Genomic DNA, 22,350 nt, shown 5'->3' with positions numbered 1-22,350 from the left:
ACATGGCAGCAAGGTCAGCTGCGAGATCCAAGTACCTTGGCTGGTTTTTCTCATCCAGGAGACCAGGGTCCTCGACTAATGGTCCCGCCACGACCTTACCGACCAACCGTTGCTGATAGGTATCCAGCGATGCCTTCGACAGGGCTATCGGTGCATGCGGCGGGTCCAACGAATGGACTGTCGCCAGGTAGCTATTATGGCCAACACCAGCTGCTTCCAACGCAGTTCGGCATGGCTACCGTCCCAGGCATGGCTGCAGTCCCAGGCATGGGTACTGGGCAACCACAACAACCGACTAGATATTCAGCAGTGCCTGCAAGCGTTCCAGCAGGCAGCTACAGTGGTTTCGCGCCTCGAGATAGTACATATTCCAATGTCTTGAAGTTGGATCCTACAAGCCCATATCTCTTGGATCCAGAAGCAGTCGGACGGGAAATGAGATTATACCCGACTGAAGGGACAGGCGAGAATGGAAATGAGGTTCTAGACAAGTTTGGTAATCTCTAGCAGAGCGGGATCAGATTTTGAAAGTCCCTTTTTTTTTGGTTCGGCACAGAATTCTTGGGCACCCCCGAGAGATTCGGGATGCAGATTATCATTCATTCACCTGGGGGGTATTTTTTCTCTTCTTTTCTTTTCAAAAGTTTTCAATTGAGATTCATCAGTACCAATTTGGGAGTTGAAGAGGCTGACTAATCGGTGGTGTAACACTTGCTGTCTTTTATGTATTGGTTGGAGTATTCACTCCTCTAATCGGTCCTTGGAATCCGGAATCTTCCTTGATTAGTATTCTTTTACTGGTAGTATCATTTTAATTAGTACCCCCCATAGTAATGAAATGAGAAGAAAAAAAGTGTGTGTTTGATTTGTCAAGCAGGGACGAGTAAAGAGGGCAACACTGGACCAAGTGATGCACAGTACAGCATGATTTCTTGAGAAGACAAATCCATCTGAGGAATCGCCCTAGCAGATGATATTTCCAAAGATAGGAACGCACCTTTTTTTTCTGGTTCAAGTCCAAATCGTTAAATTCGTCCAGTGTCTTACACATTGACGTCTCAAACGCCACCTCCCCATCCTAGTACTGCATAGGCTATCAAGCCAAGCAGTGCATCCCATGATAATGCTTTGATAGCATAACCACCATCTCCAAGCGACCCCAAAACTCCACCATAACTTAATTCTTTTCTCATCGTTGCTACACTGGCAACTGCAAATCCACCAGAGACGGTGATGCACTTGACTACATCCGCATCCCTAAGACTCATGATAGCGGAGTGGGGGAGAAGTAATATTGCTCTTGTGAGCAGTAGAAGAACCATAAATATGGAATTTGATCGTAGAGCTGGGAGAGCCAGGAGGGAGGCATTGAGTAAGATATTAGGAATCTGCAACGATGCTATTGGGCTGCGACGTCTTGGCGCAGACTTGGGCTTTGTGGGCTCTTTTGAAGTTTCTGCTGGCGCAATGTCCGGAGATGAAAGGTGAAGTTGAATGATGAAAAGCAATACTGTAAAGGATATCGGGAGAATTTGGCTCAACAAGGTGTAATTGCGCACCATTGATGCGTCGTATTTGCGTTCTCTCGCTGCAAATGTATTAGCAAACTCACGTGCTCTAGTGAGGCAGAAAAGGCTTACCTTTCTGGGCCATGTAGATATTCCAGAACCATGTTGCGAGAATGGCAGCTTCAGCCCACGCGGCATTGGGCGCGTTCTTGACCAGATCCTGCGCGAAATCCTGGAAAAGCGTCGACTCCAACATCCATCTCTTTAGCTGCTCTATCGTGACATCGCTCGGATTCTGGCTCCTCTTTGCACTCCAATCCAGGAAGTGGGTAATCAAAAACATGAGCATGTTGTAGGATAAAGTCGCAAAGCTCAGGGAAGCTAGAAAGGCGTAGATTTTGATGTGACGCGCCCGCGCCGTTCGGGCTGCATCGAGTTTTTCATCTTTCTTCGAGGTAGGTCGGTTAAATATGGCAGCATACTGAGAATATAGGGACCAAGTGATTGCGAAGGTGGCATATAATGCAGCGACAATGTATGAGAGAAAGAGTGTGGTGCCAATGTAGTTGTTTGGTGGTGTGGTGTAGCACACCAGCGCGTCGTATCCTGGAATACTCATGGTGGTATCAATAACAAAGTCAATCACAACATGCCGGGATAATGAAAAGAGATATATGGCAACAAAAGAAAGGCGTATTCTTTGGGACAGATCTAAGGTTTCAGAGTAGGTGATGATGGCTGACGTCATGACACAATTGTTGTCTGAGAACACGGGTGATGAGACACTTCGGCTGCTCTTTCCCTTCCGCTCGAGAACGCGACAGTGAGACGTGACATGTCAACGACATATACAAACCGTGATACTTCTTCATCGCCTCAGGAGAACTTAGTCGGTGACAAGCGCCAAATCACGTGGTGGCTGTGTGCTTGCGAGCGCATTGAATGCCATGACGGCGGTACTACGGTCTGAGGATTGTCGGTCCATCTACGAAGCATGCAATTCGTTTCACACAACTCGGTGGCCGATTGACATAGACCTTGGGTCATGTCGCTTCTGGAGGGAGCAATTCAACCGTAAGCATTCTCTAACACAATCAGAAATGGCGTAAGTAGCAATTGACTGGACGCACGATACACTTTGGGTTTTTTGCCAAAACAATGGCTTATTGACATGTGATATGTAAGGCCCTGAAAATGATTGGAAATGACTCATTTTACTAAAAGGGATTCAGTTGATCCAGCTAGCGCGGAAGAAGACAGATAAACGACGTAAATACCGGTGAAGCTTGGGGAACACGACGTTGAGTAGAGGGCCTGACTCACTAGTAGCCCGCTCTATCAACCCCAGCACCTTTTGGCCCCGGCTCATCTCGTGACTCATCAACTCGTACCCTTATGCCTCAACGGAGTGCACGAATCACGTGCCTTCAATACTAAGGCAAGAGAGATGGTTGCTCCAACTGCAATTGCGTTTTTCGGTAATGTTGCCAAGACGTACCAGGCAGCCACCATCACACGTATGCATATATAGTGAAGAGTTTCCAATCATCTCTTCAACTCACATCACATTTCAAACTCTCACACACATACACGGCGCAACCAATGATGCAAGCCAACATAGGGAGGCACCTATGCGGGTGCTACATATTCAACTCGGAGACCTGCAAACGTAGCTACTTACCGCAGGTCAATATGGACGCCCACACAACAATCTTGTCAATGGCCTCTCGCACAGTACTGACGCAAACTTTTTTCAATGGCTCCGAAAACGCGTTGGATGAGATAAGGTACTTTGTTTATTATGCCCCAAAAGCGCTTGAGTTACCCTAGGACTAAATCTCGCCATGCAGGTATGCTTTTCCGTTGTACGACGGCGTCAGCGTCGTCGATTTCTACTGCCAAGTCGGAAAACGCACAATTTATGGTCTAGTCAAAGAAAAGAACGATGCCAAAAAGACCTACGAAGAGGCCAAGGAACGAGGTGAAAGCGCTGCGTTGCTGGGACAGCTACCTAATGCCGCCGATGTCTTTACAACTACAATTGGCAATATTCCCTCTAATGCAACAGTGAAAATCACTATCAAATATGTGCAGGAGCTCAAGCATGATGCCCAAGTCGATGGCCTGCGCTTTACCATGCCAACATCGATTGCTCCGCGCTACTACAAAGGTTACTCCGGAGGTTATGCTTCAGAACTACAAGAATCACTAAAACGAATACCTTCTAAAGAAATTTCAATCACCGTGGATATCAGCATGCCTGAGGGTGTCCCGATCAAAAAGATTGTTTCTCCCTCCCACCCTATCCAAGTCATACTTGGTTCACTATCCAGCAGTGCCATTGATGAGAATCAGTCACTTTCTCAAGGTTCAGCCACTCTTGCTCTAGGTGCGACGGGACTTGAGAATGATTTTATCCTTCAAGTGGTTGCAAAGGACATCGGTGTTCCTCAAGCAATTTTAGAGCAACACCCAACGTCGCCAAATCAACGCGCTTTGATGACTACCTTGGTACCAAAGTTCAATCTCAAGTCGCAGAAACCAGAAATCATTCTCATTGCAGATCGTTCGGGTAGTATGCGAGGGGAGAACATGACCACTCTCGTGGCGGCACTGAAAATATTCTTGAAGTCGATTCCTCTTGGCTGCACATTCAACATCTGCTCTTTCGGGTCAAGTCATAAGTTCCTTTGGCATAAAAGCCAGATATACGATGAGAAGACGCTGCAGCAGGCGATCAAGTAAGTACCGGCTGTTTTTGAGATCATCACTTGACGATGTACATGACAGCGACCTGTCCAAACTACACATACTTGTTCTGCAAAGTTTCTTTCACAAATTAACACCATCCTTTTACTAATTTCTTCTCAGACATGTTCAGGATTTTGACGCCAGCTTCGGTGGAACAGAAACTCTTGCCGCCGTCGAGGCATGTGTCGAAGCCCGTAGCAAGGATGGCCCGACTGAGCTTATTTTGCTCACCGATGGTGACATATGGTCTCAGGACGAGCTTTTCAGCTATCTTTCCCGTGAAACTGAGAGTCGAGACATTCGCGTCTTCCCCTTGGGTATTGGTGGAGGGGTATCGAGTGCCTTGATTGAGGGTGTCGCAAGGGCGGGGTATGGCTTTGCTCAGATGGTCACAGACAACGAGAAGATGGATAGCAAGGTGGTTCGCATGGTAAGTATGAAAGGAGAATCTGGTATACTAAACTGTGTGGCTAACATTCTCCACAGCTGAAGGGAGCACTTACTCCACATATCAAGGATTATCGTCTGGAGATCAAATATGAAGATGGTAGCGTCGAGAATGTCGCCGATGGCCTTCGCGTACACCTCGATCCCAAGGACTCCAAGGACTCAAGTGACAAAACAGAAACCAAGCCTATATCATTGTACGACCCTGATTTTAAAGAAGAGCACCCTAAGGAAGGCGAGTCAAAGGACGTTTTTGCAGGTCTTCCGGATGTCCAGCGTCCAAGTCTCCTGCAAACGCCTCACAATATTCCTTCTTTAGTTCCCTTCCATCGTACTTGCGTATACTTGCTCATTGCGCCCGAATCCTCGCACTTGAAGCTCAAGAGTGTGTTCCTAAGAGGCACCTCCCCACAAGGTCCTCTCGAGCTCGAAATTCCAGTCGAGTCGCGCAAGGATACCGACGACATGATCCACCAGCTCGCTGCACGAAAAGCAACCCAAGAGCTTGAGGAAGGCCGAGGCTGGATCTCAGGTGCTACCATCGATGACACTGGTGTGCTGATCAAGGAAAAGCATCCAAGCATGTATGCTCTGCTCCAAAGACGCGAAGCCGTACGTCTTGGAGTTGAATTCCAGGTTGGAGGGAAGTACTGCTCCTTCGTAGCAGTTGAAGCAAATAAATCCACTATTGCTGAGATGCGCCAGAAAGCTCTGCAAGCAACGATTGACAGAGATGTTGCTAGCAAAGACGAAGAAGAAGAAAGTGAAGATTGGGACATGATCGATGAGGGTATGTCTTTAAACCCCCCAATTCAATTCTGGCTGGAAAATCTAACAACACATCTTATCAGAAGCTCCATTAAGTCAATCTCGGTCGCTCCACTCAACACCGCACTCAAGGCAAACAGCCGGAGCCATGCTCAGTAACTCAATTCGTAAATCAGGCCCAATATCCTATGGAAACGCGGCTGCCATGGGCGGCATAGGCGATAGAAACTTGAGTCATAGAAGCCTAGGTCGTAGAAGCGGCGGTAGAGGCGGCGTGGCCGCCATGGGCTACTTCAAGCCCCCTCCCGCATCCGCAAGCCAGTCGAGAAGTCGAGGCGGCTTCTGCAACTTCAGTGCGGAAGAAGAAAAAGAGGAAGAGGACGATGACTCGGACGAGGACATGGGATGTGGACTTTTTGATAACGATGAACCTAGTGCTGGTACGTTTTCCACATACACACACATATATACACCTTCCCTACTTTACCCACCCCCTTTCCTACACACATAAATGAGTTCTACATTACTAACTCAATCGATAATTAGCACCACCCTCCATCATCGACCCCGGAAAATTCCTTCAGCGTCTAATCGCGCAGCAATCCTTCTCCGGCGCTTGGCCATCTATCCCGGGTCTTCAGTGCAGGGAAATGGGCATCAACGTTACGGAAGCGTTGGAAGTGGCGCAGAGACTCGTTGACGACGGAGTAGCAAAAGACGTGAGCGTGGCGGAACAGTATGTAGCTACGGCTGCGGTGATTAGCTTTTTGGAGAAGAAGATGGCGAATGAGGAGGACACGTGGGAGTTGGTTGTTGAGAAGGCGAGGACGTGGCTGGAGGATACGGTTGATGCTGCGTATCTTGACAGGGTGTTGGTGGCTGGTAAGAGTATTGTGGGTGCTTGATGAGCATTTCTGTAGGGTGAAGAGGACGGGGTTTGGAGGAGGAAGACTCGGTTTTCATTGTTTGCCTAGGAATCATAGGGTTTAATGAAGTAGTGATATTGCTAGATACGAACTTTTTTTGTGCCTTTATTTCAACAAAACATCACTCGAGTCGTCCACAGTAATCACCATCGCCAGAAAAAGCAAAAATTGTCAAGAAAATACAAGAATATTTTTGGTTCTCTGACGGATCCACGATGCATAACTCCACTGTACAAGAAATATCTCCACTGCCTATTCGTACACCCACACCTGCGCAAACTGGAAAATGAAAAAAAAAAACACCACACAGCCCCAGAACCCTAACAATACCAACTATTTTCATCCATTTCTGGATTACATGACGGGCGTGACGAAGGCTCCGAAGCACGTCGACCGGCTCGCCCAGGAGCAATGCGATTGAGTAGTGAAAGCTCCACGTTGCTTAGAATTCCTGTTCAAAATAAAAACGCATTAACAACATGCCTCAGAGACGTGCAGACGATTAATTGTCTCCAAGCAGCGGCTGTGATTCATGGCCATCTCCGGGGCCGCCCTTCTTCTTCTTACCACGCTTCTTCCTCCTCTTCTTGTTTCCACCCTTGCCGCCCGCGTGTGAGGATTCAGCTTCCGAGTGCTTACTATCCTCTTGACCGTTTGACCCGCTGCTGGTGGCTTTATCATCTGTGTCACTAGAGCTGGTAGTCTCTAGAACAATCTTCTTGATACCGTTGACGTCGACAACGTTCTCGGAGATGCTGCCACTGCGAGCGGTATGGCGTCTAACAGGACTGTGTGCGGGTGTGGGAACCGTTCGAAGGGAGGCAATAGTGCTGACGGATCGGGATCGGCCTCGGCGTCCGTTTTCGCTAGTGGCACTCTTGGATAACAAATGCGAAGCCTCGTTGTCAGCTGCTTTACTCTTGGGGGAGGTATTCTCAAGGTCATGATCCCGCGCTCCTGATCGTCCAGATCGTCCAGATCTCCAAGACATGCGGTCGCCACTTGGTGCCATAGTGCCATATCCCACAGCCACGCTGTGAACTCCATCGCTAGCCTCACGCCCTGCAGATGACAATAGGCCTTCACCAACTCCGCCTTCAGGAGCATGCGAATTTTGTGTAATCACACCCTCGGTTGGTGCTGGCTCATGAGATGCCTGGCTATCTTCTGGTATCGTCTTTGGAATATCAGGGCCGGTCAGGTTAGTCGGGGCGGGCTTGATCTTGACAGTGTTGATGCGCGTTTGTTTGGGCCGGGTAGCAGCGTTCGAAGGACCAAGATGCTTGAGATGCTCGATTACGGCAGGGTCGTCACTGCGGAGAGGCGACATGCCTGCCTTGCTACCGCTGCTACGACGTCGAAGCATGAAAGAAGGTTTTGGGTGGCCGTCAGGCATGTCTGGTAGCGATTTGTTACGTGGCGCGGGTGCTTCGCTCTCCGTTTCGGTATCGGTGACAGGTGCTTCTGAGAGCTTGCGCGAGGCGTCGCTGACAATCTTTCCTCGGGGAACACGAGCGCGTGGGGCAGGTGCCATGCGGCGTATGGCCTTGTGGACATCGATGAAGACATCTGACTCGTCAATGATTTCCCTACTGCTGTCAGTTCGTGCTCGATATTCTACGGTAGGCAATGACTTACTCGCCAATGAGCTCTTCAATGACGTCTTCGAGAGTGACGACACCAACGGCACCGCGAGCTTCAGCAGGGTATTCAGAAACCAAGACCATGTGGGACTTGCCCTCTTGGAAGAAATTAAGAATGTCCAGGCAGCTTGTCTCGGGGCGCGTCTCCGGGAGGGTAGCGAGAGCGAAGTCGCGGACGCGCAGTGCATCCTCGGGGTCGTAAGTGATGAGCATCTTGACAAGCAACATGCCCACAAAGTTGTTTTCGTTCTCAGGGGTATGGATTGGGATGCGCGAGTATCCTGCGGAGAGAATGCTATCCATCATCCTTTCATCGAGGACAGTATCAGATGACATGGTGAAGACATCCTTCATTGGCGTCATGATGTTACCCACGGCCTTGGCCTTGAGGTCCAAGACTGCGGTGATGATGGTAACTTCGTCTTCGTTGAGGCGTTCATGCTCAAGTCCGAGAGACTGGTGCAGGCTGACTAAGGTCTTCAACCCTCCCTTCTTGTAAACGGTGCCGTGGTCCTCACCGAGGAGGTAATCGAGGAGTTTAGCTGTAGGCCAGGCAACAATTCCCATGATGTACATGAGACCGAGGACAATAGGGGACATGGCGGCGCCAATGGGCAATCCGTAGCGAACGCATATCGACTGGGGTACGACCTCACCGAAGATGACTGACGCGTGTCAGATGTGGACGACAAGCAATAGAGTGGAGTATACATACCGATGAGCACAGTGGAACTAACAACTGCAGGCCATCCTCCGCCAAGGGACCTGTCGAGAACGATAGGAAGCGTTTCGTTTGTAATGACGTTACTCAAAAGCAACGTCACCAGGACCCAGTGCTTGCCTCGCTCGAGAAGCTTGAGTACCCTTTTTGCGTTCTTACGCTCGTGTTTCTCACCAGATGAAGCAAGGACCTGAAGGTAGATTTCATCCTGGCCCATCAAGCTAAGTGGGAGCTGTTAGCAAGATGACGCACGACAGGGGAGCTCTATTCAACTTACGCGATGGTCAGACCCGCGAAGACACCACCGGCCAAAACCAGCGCGACAGCAATGCCCAAAAACAACCAGAGCTGAGGGTCATCGCCATCTTTTGGGAGGTCGTCGTCGGCCTCTCTCAAAGCGCTGAGAGCGCCGCCAAATGGCATGGGAAGCGCGGCGACCATTGGCGCGAAGGCATGACATAGGCCAATGAAGGCGAGGCGTAGGGTGGGCAGAGACGAGCCATTGGGGACGCGGGGACGAGAAGCGCTGAGTGCCATGAGGGCAGCTAGCAAAATGCAAGCACCGTGGTGCGGGGAGATGCAGACGGCGTCTGTATAAAGAGCAGCGAGACGTAGAGGGCGAAATAACGATGCGGAAATAGCGGCACGGTCGGCCCGTGCTTGTCTGGCTGCTGCTAGGCCAGAAGCTGCAAGTGATTGAGCGCCCAGCTTTTTCCCCAACAAAACAGAGCATCGCTCCCCATGGTGACAGTATGCAGCCAAGGTCCAAGTGCTGGGCAAATCCTTTTGCACCGTCTCGAACCCTGATCCTTCGTGACGAGTGCTCTGATACTCCATACTATTTACTGTCTTTGCAGCCCCGCGCGCAGAAACCAGCCTACATACAAAGTGACGGACAATAGCCGAGGCGGCTGCTGCAAGAGACGTGCCCTTAGTCACGTCTCCACCGTGCCAACGGTCTGGGAACCAACGGCGTCATTGTACATTTTTATATGGGGTGAGGCATTTTGGTGTGCCAAGGGCTGGTCGTGCCGGCTGGCGTCATCCGATGTGGCTTCATCCGATGTGGCTTCACGGTGGCTTGCCATTTCTTACGTGATCAAGTTATCACGTGCTGCTTCTCTCTCTCGACACAGAGAGCCGCCGTTAGCCGCTTCGTTAACCGTCGGCTCCTCTGTCTCTGTCTACGCCCACCATGACCTCTATTCATGTATCTTTTCAAAGCAGCTGCTGTTGCTGTTGGGTAGACGCATTGCTTTCCATCACAAACAAATAATGGCTTCAAAAACACCATCCCCTCGCACATTGTCCCACTACCTGCTGCGGCGCCAAACACTGCTTCGCCCTCGCTGTCACACCCGCATTCCCAACAGGCCATACTCTGCCGCCGCACCTGGTGCACGCCTCAACGGCACCGTCGAGTACGACACCACCCCGATTCTCAATCACACTGCCAAGTCGACCCTCTCCAACCCCGAGCTGCCTGCAGAGATACGGAATGGCCAGACAAAGCGCATCAACCTGTATACTGCAATCAACGAGGCCCTGCGACATGCATTGCAGACAGATGAAAGAGTCCTGGTCTTTGGAGAAGATGTCCAGTTTGGCGGTGTCTTCCGGTGTACAATGAACTTGGCTGGCGATTTTGGCACAGAGCGCGTCTTCAACACACCACTGAGCGAGCAAGGACTAGTCGGCTTTGCCATTGGAGCCGCTGCCGAGGGCATGAAGCCTGTCGCAGAGGTCCAATTCGCCGACTATGTCTTCCCCGCATTCGACCAAATCCACAATGAAGCCGCCAAGTACAGATATCGATCAGGTAGCACTGGCGTCAACTGCGGTGGTTTGGTTATACGCATGCCAACTGGAAGTGTCGGACACGGTGCTCTGTATGACGCTACTCAGCATTGTCCTGAAAATATGCTAACACATCATTCAGCTATCACACACAATCACCAGAAGCTCTCTTCACCCATACGCCTGGTCTACGCGTTGTAATACCCCGCTCGCCCGTACAAGCAAAGGGCCTTCTCCTTTCGGCCATCCAATGCCCAGACCCCGTCATTTTTATGGAACCCAAGATACTCTACCGTGCCGCTGTTGAGCAGGTCCCAGTGGATGCGTACCATCTTCCTCTCGACAAGGCGGAAGTTCTCAAGACCGGCAAGGATCTGACAATCATATCCTACGGCACCCCACTATACACATGTTCGGCCGCCATAACAGCCGCTGAGAAGGACTTTGGATGCAGTGTAGAGCTGATTGACCTCCGGACCATCTACCCTTGGGACCGGGAAACTGTACTAGAAAGCGTCAAGAAGACTGGTAGAGCAGTCGTAGTGCACGAAAGCATGATGAATGCCGGCGTTGGAGCAGAGGTTGCTGCGACCATTCAAGAAAAGGCTTTCCTAAGACTAGAGGCTCCAGTCAAGAGAGTGACAGGTTGGGCTACCCATACAGGTCTCATGTTTGAGCAGTTTGTTATTCCCGATGTTACAAGTAGGTCAACAGATTTCCCCAATCACTTATCTTATGCTGATTTGATCAGGGGTGTACGACGCCATCAAGAAGACATTAGATTACTAAACGAAGATACGATAGATAGCGCATTCAAAATAAATATTTTACGACTTTCACAAGCAACTAGAGTTGTCGTTTATTTCATGTCTTTGTCGAGCGTAATCTCAATGCCCCGCATCGTCGGTAGCTTCCTTGCCATGTGGTTATTATGCAGAATATCAGTGACAAGCTTTCCCGAACCTGTTTTGCAATCCACGTGTTTGTAGCGTGATACTCCACACGTGAGATCGTCATTATTTCATCGGTATACCTACCCTACTCCACATAAGCTTACACTTTCCCCAGATTTTCGCTTCCCTCTAGCGGCGGGAGTCCCTTGCGCTAAATCACTAAGCTCCACCAGATCCTCTCGCGCAAACGTCATGACTTTTTACATTTAGTCCGGAGTAGAACCAGTCGATGGGAGCAACAACGTCACAGCTGTCATAGCTCCTAGGTGTCTGCGCTACTGTTGAATCTATGTCACTGAGAATTTTTTGACGAAGTTCTTTCTCTCCTACTTTTCCTACACACAACATTCACATTAAGCCTTTCAAGTCGTAAAACGACACCCAGTGTTAGAAAAAGCTCATACAGCAAAATGGCCAGCCGAATCTTTACACCCATGCTTCGCCAGGCTCTCCGAATCTCACAGCGAAACGTTGTCGCAGCACCATGCCGTCGTTTTCTGAACACTGAGACAGCACCTCACCTCTACTCTGCGCGCGCCAAAGTTGTCGGAGCACGGACAGGGTACGCCAGGAATTTCTCAAGTTTATGCATAGCACCGAAAGAATTGAAACTTACAAGATTACTCCAGCCATGTCGACGGTGAAAACCTCAAAGTGGAATTGACAATGGCCAAGGCTCTCGGTGGCGCAGGCGACAAGGGAAAAACCAATCCCGAAGAGCTCTTCGCTGCGGGATATGTACGTCCTTCTACATGCTCCATATCTATCATTGGAGTTTCCCTGCTAATTGAATATATTAGGGTGCATGCTTCCAATCCGCAATGAATGCTTCCGCAGCCTCGCTCGGCATCAAGATGCCCACCACGCCCAAAGACTCTATTGTAGAATCGACAGTCGAGCTTGTTGGCAGCATGAAGGAACTCGACCTGGGGCTGCGTGTCAACTTGCTAGTCAAAGTACGAGGTCTCTCTGAGCAGGAACTAGAGAAAGTAGTCAACAAGGCAAGAGAAGTGTGCCCGTACAGCAGGGCAACACAGGGAAATGTTCATACGACTATAAAGTGTGAGACTATGTAGACTTTGCATCAGCATTTCATATACATACATATACATTGCTGTTCAATATGATAGACACCGCAATACCAGAAGCTACAACCGTGCATCTTTCTCAATCTCAACAACAGCCGCCAACGTTCCCTCGCCCACATCCTCCCCGTCCTCAACTTCCAACACCCAACTCACCCGTCCGCGTCGATGACTCCGAACCTCGAGCTCCATCTTCATCTGCTGCACCACACAAATCACATCCCCTTCCTTAACCACATCCCCCTCATCCACCAGCACCTCGACCAGCTTCCCAGGAAAAGGAATAACAACATGCGACGCATCCGCCACATTCCCCCTCCGATGCTGTGCCGTCGCCGCCGCCGCACTGGCAGACGTAGCCGCCAGCGTAATCGTATACGGCACTGCCTTTGGTCCCTCCGCCCCCGCCGTAGTAAACAACACATCCGCCATCAGCTCAGCCGGGAAATCATTCCTTAGCACACGCGTGATTTCCAAATGACTCTGCACTGCATTTTTCTCGTCCTTAGCCACCAACCCAAGCGCCCACGCATCTCCCTTCCTAAATAGCGTATTCGGCGCAGCTACAGCCCCATTTGCTGCTCCCGCCGCCGCTGCAGTTCCCGCATCAAGTCCATTCCCTTGCACCTTGGAAGCGAAGACCTGACTTTGCTGGAGAAGCTCCGCTTGCCGACTTTCCAACCACTGCGTATCGCATTGTCCAGCGAGGAAATCCGGATGCGCCACTATCGCCTTGAGCATATCGATATTCGTCTTTACACCCGCAATGAACGTTTCATCTAGCGCTCTCTGCGCCTTTCTCACCGCATCCGCCCACGACGACGCTGTAACGACGACTTTGGCTATCAGACTGTCGAAGTCGCTGCTTACGATGCTGGGGCGGTTGGCGAGCAGATGCGTATCGATTCTTATACCGTTTCCGGCTGGAAAGGTGAAGGAAGGGATTTTGCCGATGGACAGAGACCAGTTGGATTGCGTGTTTTCGGCTGTGATGCGGAGTTGGATTGAGTGCGCGGTGGGGGGTGTGGAGGGGGAGCGCGGGGGAAGGGGTAAACCGCAGGAGGAGAGTGTGGCGCCTTGGGAGAGGAGGAGTTGCGACTTTACGATGTCGGTGGTTGAAAGAGCCTCGGTGATTGTGTGTTCGACTTGGAGGCGTGGGTTTACTTCGAGGAAGTAGTAGAGTTGGGTAGTGGGGTGGACGAGGAATTCGAAGGTGCCGAGGGAGAAGTAGGATATCTTTGCAAGATGTTAGTCTTGGGTATTGATGGGTTGAAGGATTTGGGGGAACGAACGTGTCGAGCCATTTTCAGGGCATCTTCGATTATTTTTGCTATAAGAGAGCGGTTAGGGACGAGGCTGGGGGCGAATTCGATGACTTTTTGATAGCGGCGTTGGATGCTGCATTCGCGCTCCCAGAGGTGCGTTACGTTTCCTGCACCGTCGCCAATGATTTGGACTTCGACGTGGCGGAAGCCGTCTACTGCTGCTTTTTCGGCGAAGACGCTCTTCGAAGGGCTCTCTTCAACTGCTCGTTTCACCGAGGAAGCGAGTTCCTCTTCATTGCGAATCAGTCTGATACCACGACCACCACCTCCGTCTACAGCCTTGACCATAACAGGATAACCAACTCTTGCGGCAAACTGCTGGACATCTTCGACTTTGTTGGTGGGTTTCTCGAGTGCTGGAGATATCGGGACGTTGCCTGAGCAGAGGTTAGTTTGACTAAATGACAATTGATGTTACATGTCACGTACAGGCTTCAGCAAGCTGTCTTGCTCTAAGCTTGTCCCCAGTATTACTTAGAATACCCCACCCAGGACCAACAACTACGGTACCTGCTTCATGCCACACTCTTTTGCAAAAGTCTTCCGACTCTGACAGAAAACCATATCCAGGGTGCACCGCGTCAATCTGGTGCTGCTTGATGATTTCAATGAGTTTATCGATGCTCATAAATGTTGCTGCAGACTCTAGCTGAATCGCATGGGCTGCCCGTACAGCATGCGTTTCATCGCCAGAAGTATAGATGGCGTACGTTTCAATGTCGAGTTCTCGGGCTGTGGAGATGATGCGAGTTGCTATTTCTCCTCGATTTGCGATCAAAAGACGCTTGATGGGTTTTTGCGGTGGTCGATCCATCTCTTTTGGCTGAAGTCCAGTCAAGACTAAGCAAATCTTTTTTCACAGGTGAGAGAAGTCACTTGTTCGGCGCCTGTGAGTGACTCTGGTACGCGGGTCAGTCACGGCAGAGGAAAGGTAACGTTGATTCCAAAGTACAAACGGAGAGGAATCTGGCTCGTTTCAGATATGAGCCCTGCCTATATCTACCAAACGATACGTAACATCCGCACTATTCAGACCCAATGCGACGACGATCTGGGTCGAACGACTTCGGCGTTGCCGTCGACTAGTCTGCATGCGGAAAACATACCTCGGTACCCCGGCGTTACCCCAACATTCGACGGCACCACCTGTGTATCAGGTCAACTCCCTCCAATATGACTTTCTTGACAGGGTCTCCTCGCCAGAATTCTGTTTTGTAGTAGTAAAGCAATTGATTCTGACCTTTGATTTTCTCACAATGGCTGGCGACGAACAGAAGAACTCCCCACCCGCAGACGCGTCAACGCCATCCGACTCTGCGAAAGCTAGGCTTGAGCAGGTCAGCTCGCACATTGCGCCCAACACGCCGAAGCGACGGCGGAGAAAGGCTGCACATTCAGATTTACCAGCTGATTACTCGGATATCCTTGGTCAGATTGCGACGCTCCGTAAGAGCGCTGCGACTCCTGATACTAGCAATCGAGGCTACCTGCGCCAGAAACAGGCAGGCAAATTATGGGTGCGCGAGCGAGTCGAGCAGTTGCTTGATGAGGGGAGTTTTCAGGAGGTCGGTAGTGTTAGTGGGACTGTGAAGTGGAAGCAACTGGGACCGTCGAAGGAAGAGCCGGAAGAATACGTACCTTCGAATAATGTGCAAGGTATGTTTTATTAGAGATTTGGTAAGCTAGAGATACTGATAGAGTGCAGGGTTTGGAAAGTTAAGAGGAAGAAAAATTGTTTTTACGGCTGATGACTTTTCGATACGTGCTGGGCATGCTGACGGTTCGTTGATGGAAAAGACGGTATGTTCAAATGCCCATTTGCTTACGCGCATGCTCATGGATGTAGTTGTATATGGAGAAACTTTCCCTTTCACTTAAACTGCCGATTGTAAAGCTTGTAGATGGCTCTTCTGGTGGAGGCTCTGTCACTACAATTCGCTCATGGGGTTACTCCTACATTCCACCACTGCCAGCTTTCGAACACGTTGTCAACCAACTCAATTCGGGCATACCAAACCTGGGTGCGGTCCTGGGTCCTGCCATTGGCCTAGGAGCTGCACGTGTAGTTGCTTGCCACTTCTCCGTCATGGCTGGAGATATTGGATCACTATTCAATGCCGGACCAAACGTCGTTAAGAACGCCACATTCGAAGAAGATCTGTCAGTAACAGACCTTGGAGGTCCCGCCGTCCACTGTACAAACGGCACAATCGACAACCTAGCACCAGACGAAGCAGGCTGTTTCGAACAAATCCGAACAGTTCTCAGCTACCTTCCAGACTGCGGCACAAAACTCCCCCCAACAATCGACTGCACCGACCCCATTGACCGCACATCAGAAACCCTCCGCTCAATCATCCCGCGAGCCAAAAACCGAATGTACAACCCCCGCACCATCATCACCGAAGTCGTCGACCAAAACTCCTTCTTCGAAATCGGCACTCTCTGGGGCACAACCGCCATCGTGGGCCTCGCCCGCCTCTCCGGCAAACCCATCGGCATCGTCTCCCTAAACTGCGAAGTCAACGCGGGCGCCCTCGACGCCCTCGGCTCCCAAAAAATAACCCGGATGCTAAAATTTCTCGACGTTTTCAACATCCCCTTGCTCCAATTCGTCGACATACCCGGCTACGCCATCGGCACCGTCGCAGAACGCAGCGCCACCATGCGCCATGGAATCACACTCGCCCGGACCTACTACAGCACCACGATGCCCATCTTCAACGTCATCGTGCGCCGCGTATACGGCGTCGCCGGCGGCGTCATGCTAGACTGCCGGGACCCGCGCATGCGCGTTGCATGGCCGTCTGGGACCTGGGGTTCGTTACCGCTAGAAGGCGGAATTGAAGTGGGACACTCGTTTGAGCTCAAGGAGGTTGAGCGGACGCAAGGTAAAGAAGCACGTGAGAAGCGGTATAAAGAGCTCGAAGCGGAGTATAAGCGGTTGATGAATCCGGTGCGTACGGCGAATGCGTTTGGGATTGAGGAGATTATTGATCCGGCGTTTACGCGGCGCGTGTGCTGTGAGTGGGTGGCGCATGTGTATGAGAGTTTGTTGCCCGAGAGAGTGTTGGAGAGGGTGGCGGGGAAGTTGCAGCCTTCGTTTTCGTAGGGTGGGGTGTGGTGGGAGGAGGGTAAGTGAAGATAGAATATAATGCATATCGGCCTTTTTTGCTGTACACGACAAGATATTTAAATATTGTTAAGCCCTCATTCAACACGAAGAGTGAAGTGTTGTACCTAGCCGTTTATACGAATAAACACCACCAGCATCCTTCAAAAAATTGCCCTTTCTTCGATCTGAGACGTTAGGCATTAAGATTCTTACACAACACATTCTGTCAATTATCCGACTCCCACTTCTAACCCACACCCATCTTCCTTCTTACTCATCATTTTCTGTGTCTTGTAAGATACAATTGCTACCCCTACTTCGAAACAACCCATACCCACCATCCTAGTTTGTTTTCTCAAAACTACCCCTCAACCCCACCTTGCCCCACCTTCCAAACTCCAAACTCCAAACTTTTACCTACCCAAACACACCGCCAATTCTTTGCACTTCCACAGTTCTTTTTGTCCTCTCGCGAGCGTGGTCACATTCTTTTGTTGTACTATATTTATACAATGAGAGTAAAAAGTAGCATCGGTTTTGTAGTGTAGCGGTTATCACTCCGGATTCTGATTCTGACATCAGACGATTTCCGGCAACCCCGGTTCGATTCCGGGCAAGACCTCGTTCTGAGTTCTTTTCTGAGTTTATTTTTTGCCGTTGCGAACGTTATCTTTTGCATCGAGTGGAGAACGAGTTGCTTAGGGTCACAGGGTAAAGAAATCTTTTTTTGGTAATCTGTTAACGTGTTTTGGGGGGGCATTAAAGGTGAGAAGCGGATTGCCATACAACAAACGAGAAGTGTCCTAGATTTTCAATTTTTTCCTTAAATGTACGAGAGAGCTGGCTGGTATAGGAATAGGATTGCCAGGAAGAGAAAAAAGGGGGATCGTTGTGCAATTCTGGATATTAAATCGATGATTTATTTCTAGTTTTACTCATTCAGACACTCCAAGAGGCTGAATGAACATGATAACATGGGGTATATATCCTCCATCCTACCCTAACCCAACAATTACGTCCTTTAAGCTTTCCCACTACTTCCACAGATATCCATCCAGCTCTCCGTCTCCTTCTGTATTGCCTCCATTTGCATATCGATCAACTTTGCCAGCAAGGTTGTCGACGCATTCTTCCGCAGGATATTGTTACCGGCCTCGAGCAACAGTTTGTTTACATTGAGCTTGACGGCGCCGGATCGTATGCAGCGCTGCATGACTTCTGGAGGGAAATCGTTGGTGCCGTGTAGGGCGATGCGTACGCGCTTGTTGACCTGTTTGTTTATTGATTCGAGGCGATCGTAGTGCAATTGACCTTCTTTGGGGCCAGCGGGACCGTAATCGCCGTGTATGTTGCCGATGGAAGGGGCTAGGATGTCGATACCGGCGTTGATGAAATTATCGACGTCCTCGGGTGATGTGAAGAGAGCTGTTGAAATCTAGTAACTGATTGAGAATTTGAAATGCAGGTATTCTCACCCTCAAGATCTCCTGTATCAGCAATACCATCCTCGCCGCCTTCAATTCTTCCACTTTCAGCTTCAACAGCAATTCCCTTGTTGTGACACTCCTTGGTGAGTATCCTAGTCTTGTCCAGGTTCTCGGCCTCGTCATAATGTGACATATCCACCATGACAGAGTCTACAGGCAGGGTTTCAATGATGTCCCGGATGTGTTCGACATCTTGTGCGTGATCGATGTGGAGAGAAAGTGGTACCGTGGCTGTTTTGACGGCATGTGCGGCAGCGTGAGCGAGCCAGGGTAGCTGCTTGAGCGTTGATGGGAAAAGTTGAATTATGAGAGGAGATCGTTTGGCTTCGGCTGCGCGCACCAGTGCAGTCAATTGTTCCAAGTTGTATCTGAAATTCCTTAGTTTTTCGCAAGGTCTCCGGACGTGCTGTCTTACGCAATGGCGGCCATGACGCCGTAGTTGCCTGCCTCGGCGGCGTTAAGGATGGACAGTGTACGGTTTTCTTTGCTGATAGTCATGATGACCAAGTTGAATATGTGTATATGAGAGTAGCAGACTCAACAACAGTGCAGACAAATTGGTCGCAAGAATGTATGGTGGCTTTGTGCTTGTGATTCACAATTCCGAGAGGGCTCGGAACTGAAACTTTACATGATGACATGACGGCGGACCAAATGTCGGAGGAAACACGGAGATGCTGGGTCGCTGATTGGAGCGCGAGACGAGCAGCCTCAATCCTCCTCATGCTGTATGTATGATATGGCTGAGCAGAGCGGGAGGGAGAGTTGGTGCCCGCTGCAAGGGCGGAAACAGATGTGCCGCGGCTGTACCTCGACACGAGGCACAAACATGCAGACCACCGGGAAGGCCCACTCTCAGTAACCTGCACCCCGCTTTTACCCCATCCTATTGAGCCTCACCCCGCGATGGATTTTGTGGGGAGCGGAAGCGATTCCAGTAACCCCCCGACATCCGCCCCGGTACGCTCAAAGCGTCCCGTAGTTCTTAGGCGTTGTTTATGTTCGTTTCTGGCCTCAGTACCTAGCCACGTTAACATAAGATTGGGCTAACGGAACGGTTCAATCAAAGATTGACTTTAGCTGCGTAGTGGGGCCTCGTCTGATCGTACGAGCGGAGTACTGCGGCAAATGTGCTAAGCACGCATGTCGGCATATGTACACGGTTGTGGGGGTGGGGGTGGGATTTGAGTACTAGAGTTTTAATCATGATTCAGTACTCCAGTATTTGGCAAGGTCCGCGAGTAATGTTTTTGGCGGGAATCTTGTAATGTCAAGAGTCTGCTCCAAAAGATGCATGATCGCCGTCTGCTTGACTGGGTCCTGTACGCTTATACCAGCTATCAATTGTAAGCATAATTTTAAATAACGTATTTAATGGTTGCATGCTTACCGGTGTAAATGGCCTGGATATTGCACATGGCACTGGACATATCTTTTGATTGATGGGACAACGCAATACCGCATATCACTTCGACACTCTCATCCAAGGCTCGTTGTCGAACTCTAAACTCATCGATACCTCCTATCGATGGCTGGTTGATGAGAACCAGGATCCGTCCCACGTGAAAGCTCTGAATGGCAGCCGCAAACGAAGGAGGGTGGATCCAGATGGGTGTGAATGATTCACCTGATCTAAGTGGGGGCCCTCGATAGATGGGTTGGAACGAAGAAGGAAGCGCTTTATGCCAATCTTCAAGCGCTTGGAGGAGCTTTCCGGCTTGCTCAATGCGCGTATTTATGTCATACTTTTTCTCAGTCGCAGCAAAGTCTATACACCTTCCGCAAATGTACACGATACGCAGAGCTAATTCGTCGGGGTTCAGGTCCATCAAACGCTTGGTAGGCCTCCATATAGTCAGAACCCGTCGCCCTTCACGAAAAGCAACCCACGAATCTTGACGTAGCCACTGCCACCAAGCAGCCCTTCGCAGCGGATCCCTGCATTCTCCATTGTTGTTTTGACTCCTTTGAATCCAAAATATGCCACGAAGATGCCTTTCCCATGCACCGTTGCTGTATTGGCCCTCAGAGTCCCACATCTCATATGTGCTGATGAGGATGGAGGTCGAGATGATTTCCCTCGATTTCGAGTATGAAGGGTAGAAGAGGTTCTTGGAGAGATAATGCAGCGTTTCGTAGTAATACTGTGTTGCGACTTGAAGTAACGGGTTTCGTAAATTGGCACTGGTGCTTTCGGGGTTCGGTGCATGGTCTTGGAGGCTGAGTTGGTGAAGTTGCGGCTCGCTCAAGAGCGCCATGTGACGCGCGGCTACAGCAAGCAGGGACTTTAGCAAACCCACATTGTGAACGGCTAGGGCGGGTACAACCGTGGTGAATTGCTTGGAAGGGTCACTCAGATCCAGGATGGGTCCAATGACATTGACGTAGTGCCTGAAAAGAACAAGCTCACCGTCTGTAATGGGTATAACTTCGGTCGAGTTCCATTGCTCTTGCATCTGAGAGTCGGATTCGGCTGTTTGGTCCTGTTGGCCTAGCTGAGGATCTACATTCGGCGTTGCTGCTTCGGGGCTTTGAGCTCGCGACATGGCAGTCCTCTCGAGGTCGAGATTCAGATTATACTTGTCAATATTGTTCATGGCATCTTCGGCAAGCAAGTCGTAGTAAGCTAGTGGGGCGGAATTGGGCGATGGCAGAGAATTGATGACAGTGGAAGGAGACTCAAACAAGAGTTCAGGTGAGGCTTGCCAAACCTGGGGATCGATTTCCCGAGGAAGGGGTCTTCTAGCAGAGGCAGCTGAACCCGGTGAAAAGGCTGTGGAGGCAGGTGAAAAGGCAGCAGACGAAGAGGCGTCTTCATGTGCAGGCGACGTGGACTGCACCGAGCCTGACACGGTGCTTGCTGTGTCTGCCAACACATCCTTTGAGGATGAGTAGACGCATTCTCGGTCTGACTTTGTGCATGTTGCACAGCGAGGCCTGAGTTCGTCACATTTGACCCTTCTCCGTCTACACGTAAGACTAGGCGGGTTAGCAGGAGTTGTGATGCAGCAGGATTGATTGTCCAGCGGGTCTTTGTGACGCGTTGGAGCAATGGCACGGCGAGCTTACCAACCGGTTGTTGTGCGTAGACCCTGTTGAGGGCGGAAAACGTCGGGTCAGTGAAAACGGGACAAAGGTTGGGTGTGCGTGGACTTACTCGCGCTCTTGAAGGGCGGGGTTTTCGAGGCTTAGGAGGGCCTGTAGAGGATGCTGGCATCACGAACAATGTCGTGCATGCTGGTAAGACTTCGCGTCGAGGTCCTTGTGTCTTCGCTTAGGACTCGGACCTGATCGCGTGGGGAAACAAGAGTTGGAGACAAGACGGACCAGCTACGCCAGGACCGAATAGGCTTCTGGCGGATAGTGCTGGAAAGGATTATTTCTCACAGATAATGGCAGCAGCAGTACTGTGGGGATCTGAAGGGGCGGCAATGGTGCAGAATGCATGCGGCTTGGGAGGCAACAGACCCCGCGCCAGTCCTGAGCACTATCCCCGTCCGGCTCAAGTAGGGATGGGATGCCTAATATATTGGGCGCGTTGCCTGAGCGCTGCAATTACTTCGGTTCAGACGGTATTTCAGGACACGCAAATAATATCCTCAGCGAACTACAACAAATAATAATCCTGGGGGTAAGCCCCAAGGCACAGCGGGAGCGACATGGATACCCGCAGGAGGCTGACTCATTTGTCTCTGTCTCGCCTGCCGTCTGTCGCGCGGGAGCTCCTTCCGTGCAATGGATGATGCCCTCACTCACCTCCAAACTCCAACCCTCGCTTCTCCACCAACCCCAATATTCCCAGTGCACACACACACACACACACA

At 50.5% G+C, this 22,350-nt stretch overlaps 9 protein-coding genes across 9 annotated transcripts; 4 read left to right on the top strand and 5 right to left on the bottom strand.

Moving 5' to 3' along the window:
- Window positions 1-1,058: 1,058 nt before the first annotated feature.
- COCCADRAFT_105411 (uncharacterized protein) lies at window positions 1,059-2,127 on the bottom strand (the record flags this gene model as incomplete). The annotated part of the gene is made up of 2 exons (XM_007717646.1): window positions 1,059-1,588; window positions 1,641-2,127. The coding sequence occupies 2 exons, from the start codon at window positions 2,125-2,127 to the stop codon at window positions 1,059-1,061; spliced, it is 1,017 nt and encodes a 338-aa protein (XP_007715836.1).
- Window positions 2,128-3,113: 986 nt separating this feature from the next.
- COCCADRAFT_39830 (uncharacterized protein) lies at window positions 3,114-6,379 on the top strand (the record flags this gene model as incomplete). The annotated part of the gene is made up of 7 exons (XM_007717645.1): window positions 3,114-3,295; window positions 3,359-4,249; window positions 4,380-4,689; window positions 4,746-5,496; window positions 5,558-5,692; window positions 5,723-5,914; window positions 6,021-6,379. 7 exons carry the CDS (start codon window positions 3,114-3,116, stop codon window positions 6,377-6,379), a joined length of 2,820 nt encoding a protein of 939 aa, XP_007715835.1.
- Window positions 6,380-6,902: 523 nt separating this feature from the next.
- On the bottom strand, window positions 6,903-9,301 carry COCCADRAFT_39829 (uncharacterized protein; the record flags this gene model as incomplete). Its single annotated transcript, XM_007717644.1, has 4 exons — window positions 6,903-7,989; window positions 8,039-8,708; window positions 8,759-8,985; window positions 9,042-9,301. 4 exons carry the CDS (start codon window positions 9,299-9,301, stop codon window positions 6,903-6,905), a joined length of 2,244 nt encoding a protein of 747 aa, XP_007715834.1.
- A 738-nt stretch (window positions 9,302-10,039) lies between these two features.
- Window positions 10,040-11,350, top strand: COCCADRAFT_7999 (uncharacterized protein; the record flags this gene model as incomplete). The annotated part of the gene is made up of 3 exons (XM_007717636.1): window positions 10,040-10,653; window positions 10,704-11,263; window positions 11,313-11,350. 3 exons carry the CDS (start codon window positions 10,040-10,042, stop codon window positions 11,348-11,350), a joined length of 1,212 nt encoding a protein of 403 aa, XP_007715826.1.
- A 574-nt stretch (window positions 11,351-11,924) lies between these two features.
- COCCADRAFT_39827 (uncharacterized protein) lies at window positions 11,925-12,590 on the top strand (the record flags this gene model as incomplete). Its single annotated transcript, XM_007717643.1, has 3 exons — window positions 11,925-12,076; window positions 12,144-12,252; window positions 12,315-12,590. 3 exons carry the CDS (start codon window positions 11,925-11,927, stop codon window positions 12,588-12,590), a joined length of 537 nt encoding a protein of 178 aa, XP_007715833.1.
- Window positions 12,591-12,662: 72 nt separating this feature from the next.
- Window positions 12,663-14,738, bottom strand: COCCADRAFT_39826 (uncharacterized protein; the record flags this gene model as incomplete). Its single annotated transcript, XM_007717642.1, has 3 exons — window positions 12,663-13,835; window positions 13,892-14,301; window positions 14,354-14,738. The coding sequence occupies 3 exons, from the start codon at window positions 14,736-14,738 to the stop codon at window positions 12,663-12,665; spliced, it is 1,968 nt and encodes a 655-aa protein (XP_007715832.1).
- A 442-nt stretch (window positions 14,739-15,180) lies between these two features.
- On the top strand, window positions 15,181-17,036 carry COCCADRAFT_105445 (uncharacterized protein; the record flags this gene model as incomplete). The annotated part of the gene is made up of 3 exons (XM_007717641.1): window positions 15,181-15,580; window positions 15,630-15,724; window positions 15,771-17,036. The coding sequence occupies 3 exons, from the start codon at window positions 15,181-15,183 to the stop codon at window positions 17,034-17,036; spliced, it is 1,761 nt and encodes a 586-aa protein (XP_007715831.1).
- Window positions 17,037-18,060: 1,024 nt separating this feature from the next.
- COCCADRAFT_105410 (uncharacterized protein) lies at window positions 18,061-19,024 on the bottom strand (the record flags this gene model as incomplete). Its single annotated transcript, XM_007717640.1, has 3 exons — window positions 18,061-18,464; window positions 18,515-18,894; window positions 18,942-19,024. The coding sequence occupies 3 exons, from the start codon at window positions 19,022-19,024 to the stop codon at window positions 18,061-18,063; spliced, it is 867 nt and encodes a 288-aa protein (XP_007715830.1).
- Window positions 19,025-19,729: 705 nt separating this feature from the next.
- On the bottom strand, window positions 19,730-21,743 carry COCCADRAFT_105405 (uncharacterized protein; the record flags this gene model as incomplete). The annotated part of the gene is made up of 4 exons (XM_007717639.1): window positions 19,730-19,863; window positions 19,917-21,505; window positions 21,596-21,618; window positions 21,684-21,743. 4 exons carry the CDS (start codon window positions 21,741-21,743, stop codon window positions 19,730-19,732), a joined length of 1,806 nt encoding a protein of 601 aa, XP_007715829.1.
- Between the last annotated feature and the right edge of the window lie 607 nt (window positions 21,744-22,350).

Source organism: Bipolaris zeicola (assembly GCF_000523435.1).
Source record: "Bipolaris zeicola 26-R-13 unplaced genomic scaffold scaffold_189, whole genome shotgun sequence".
NCBI lineage: Eukaryota > Fungi > Ascomycota > Dothideomycetes > Pleosporales > Pleosporaceae > Bipolaris > Bipolaris zeicola.
The sequence above is the reverse complement of the archived record's forward strand: the minus strand, read 5'-3'. Positions and strand labels throughout refer to the sequence as shown.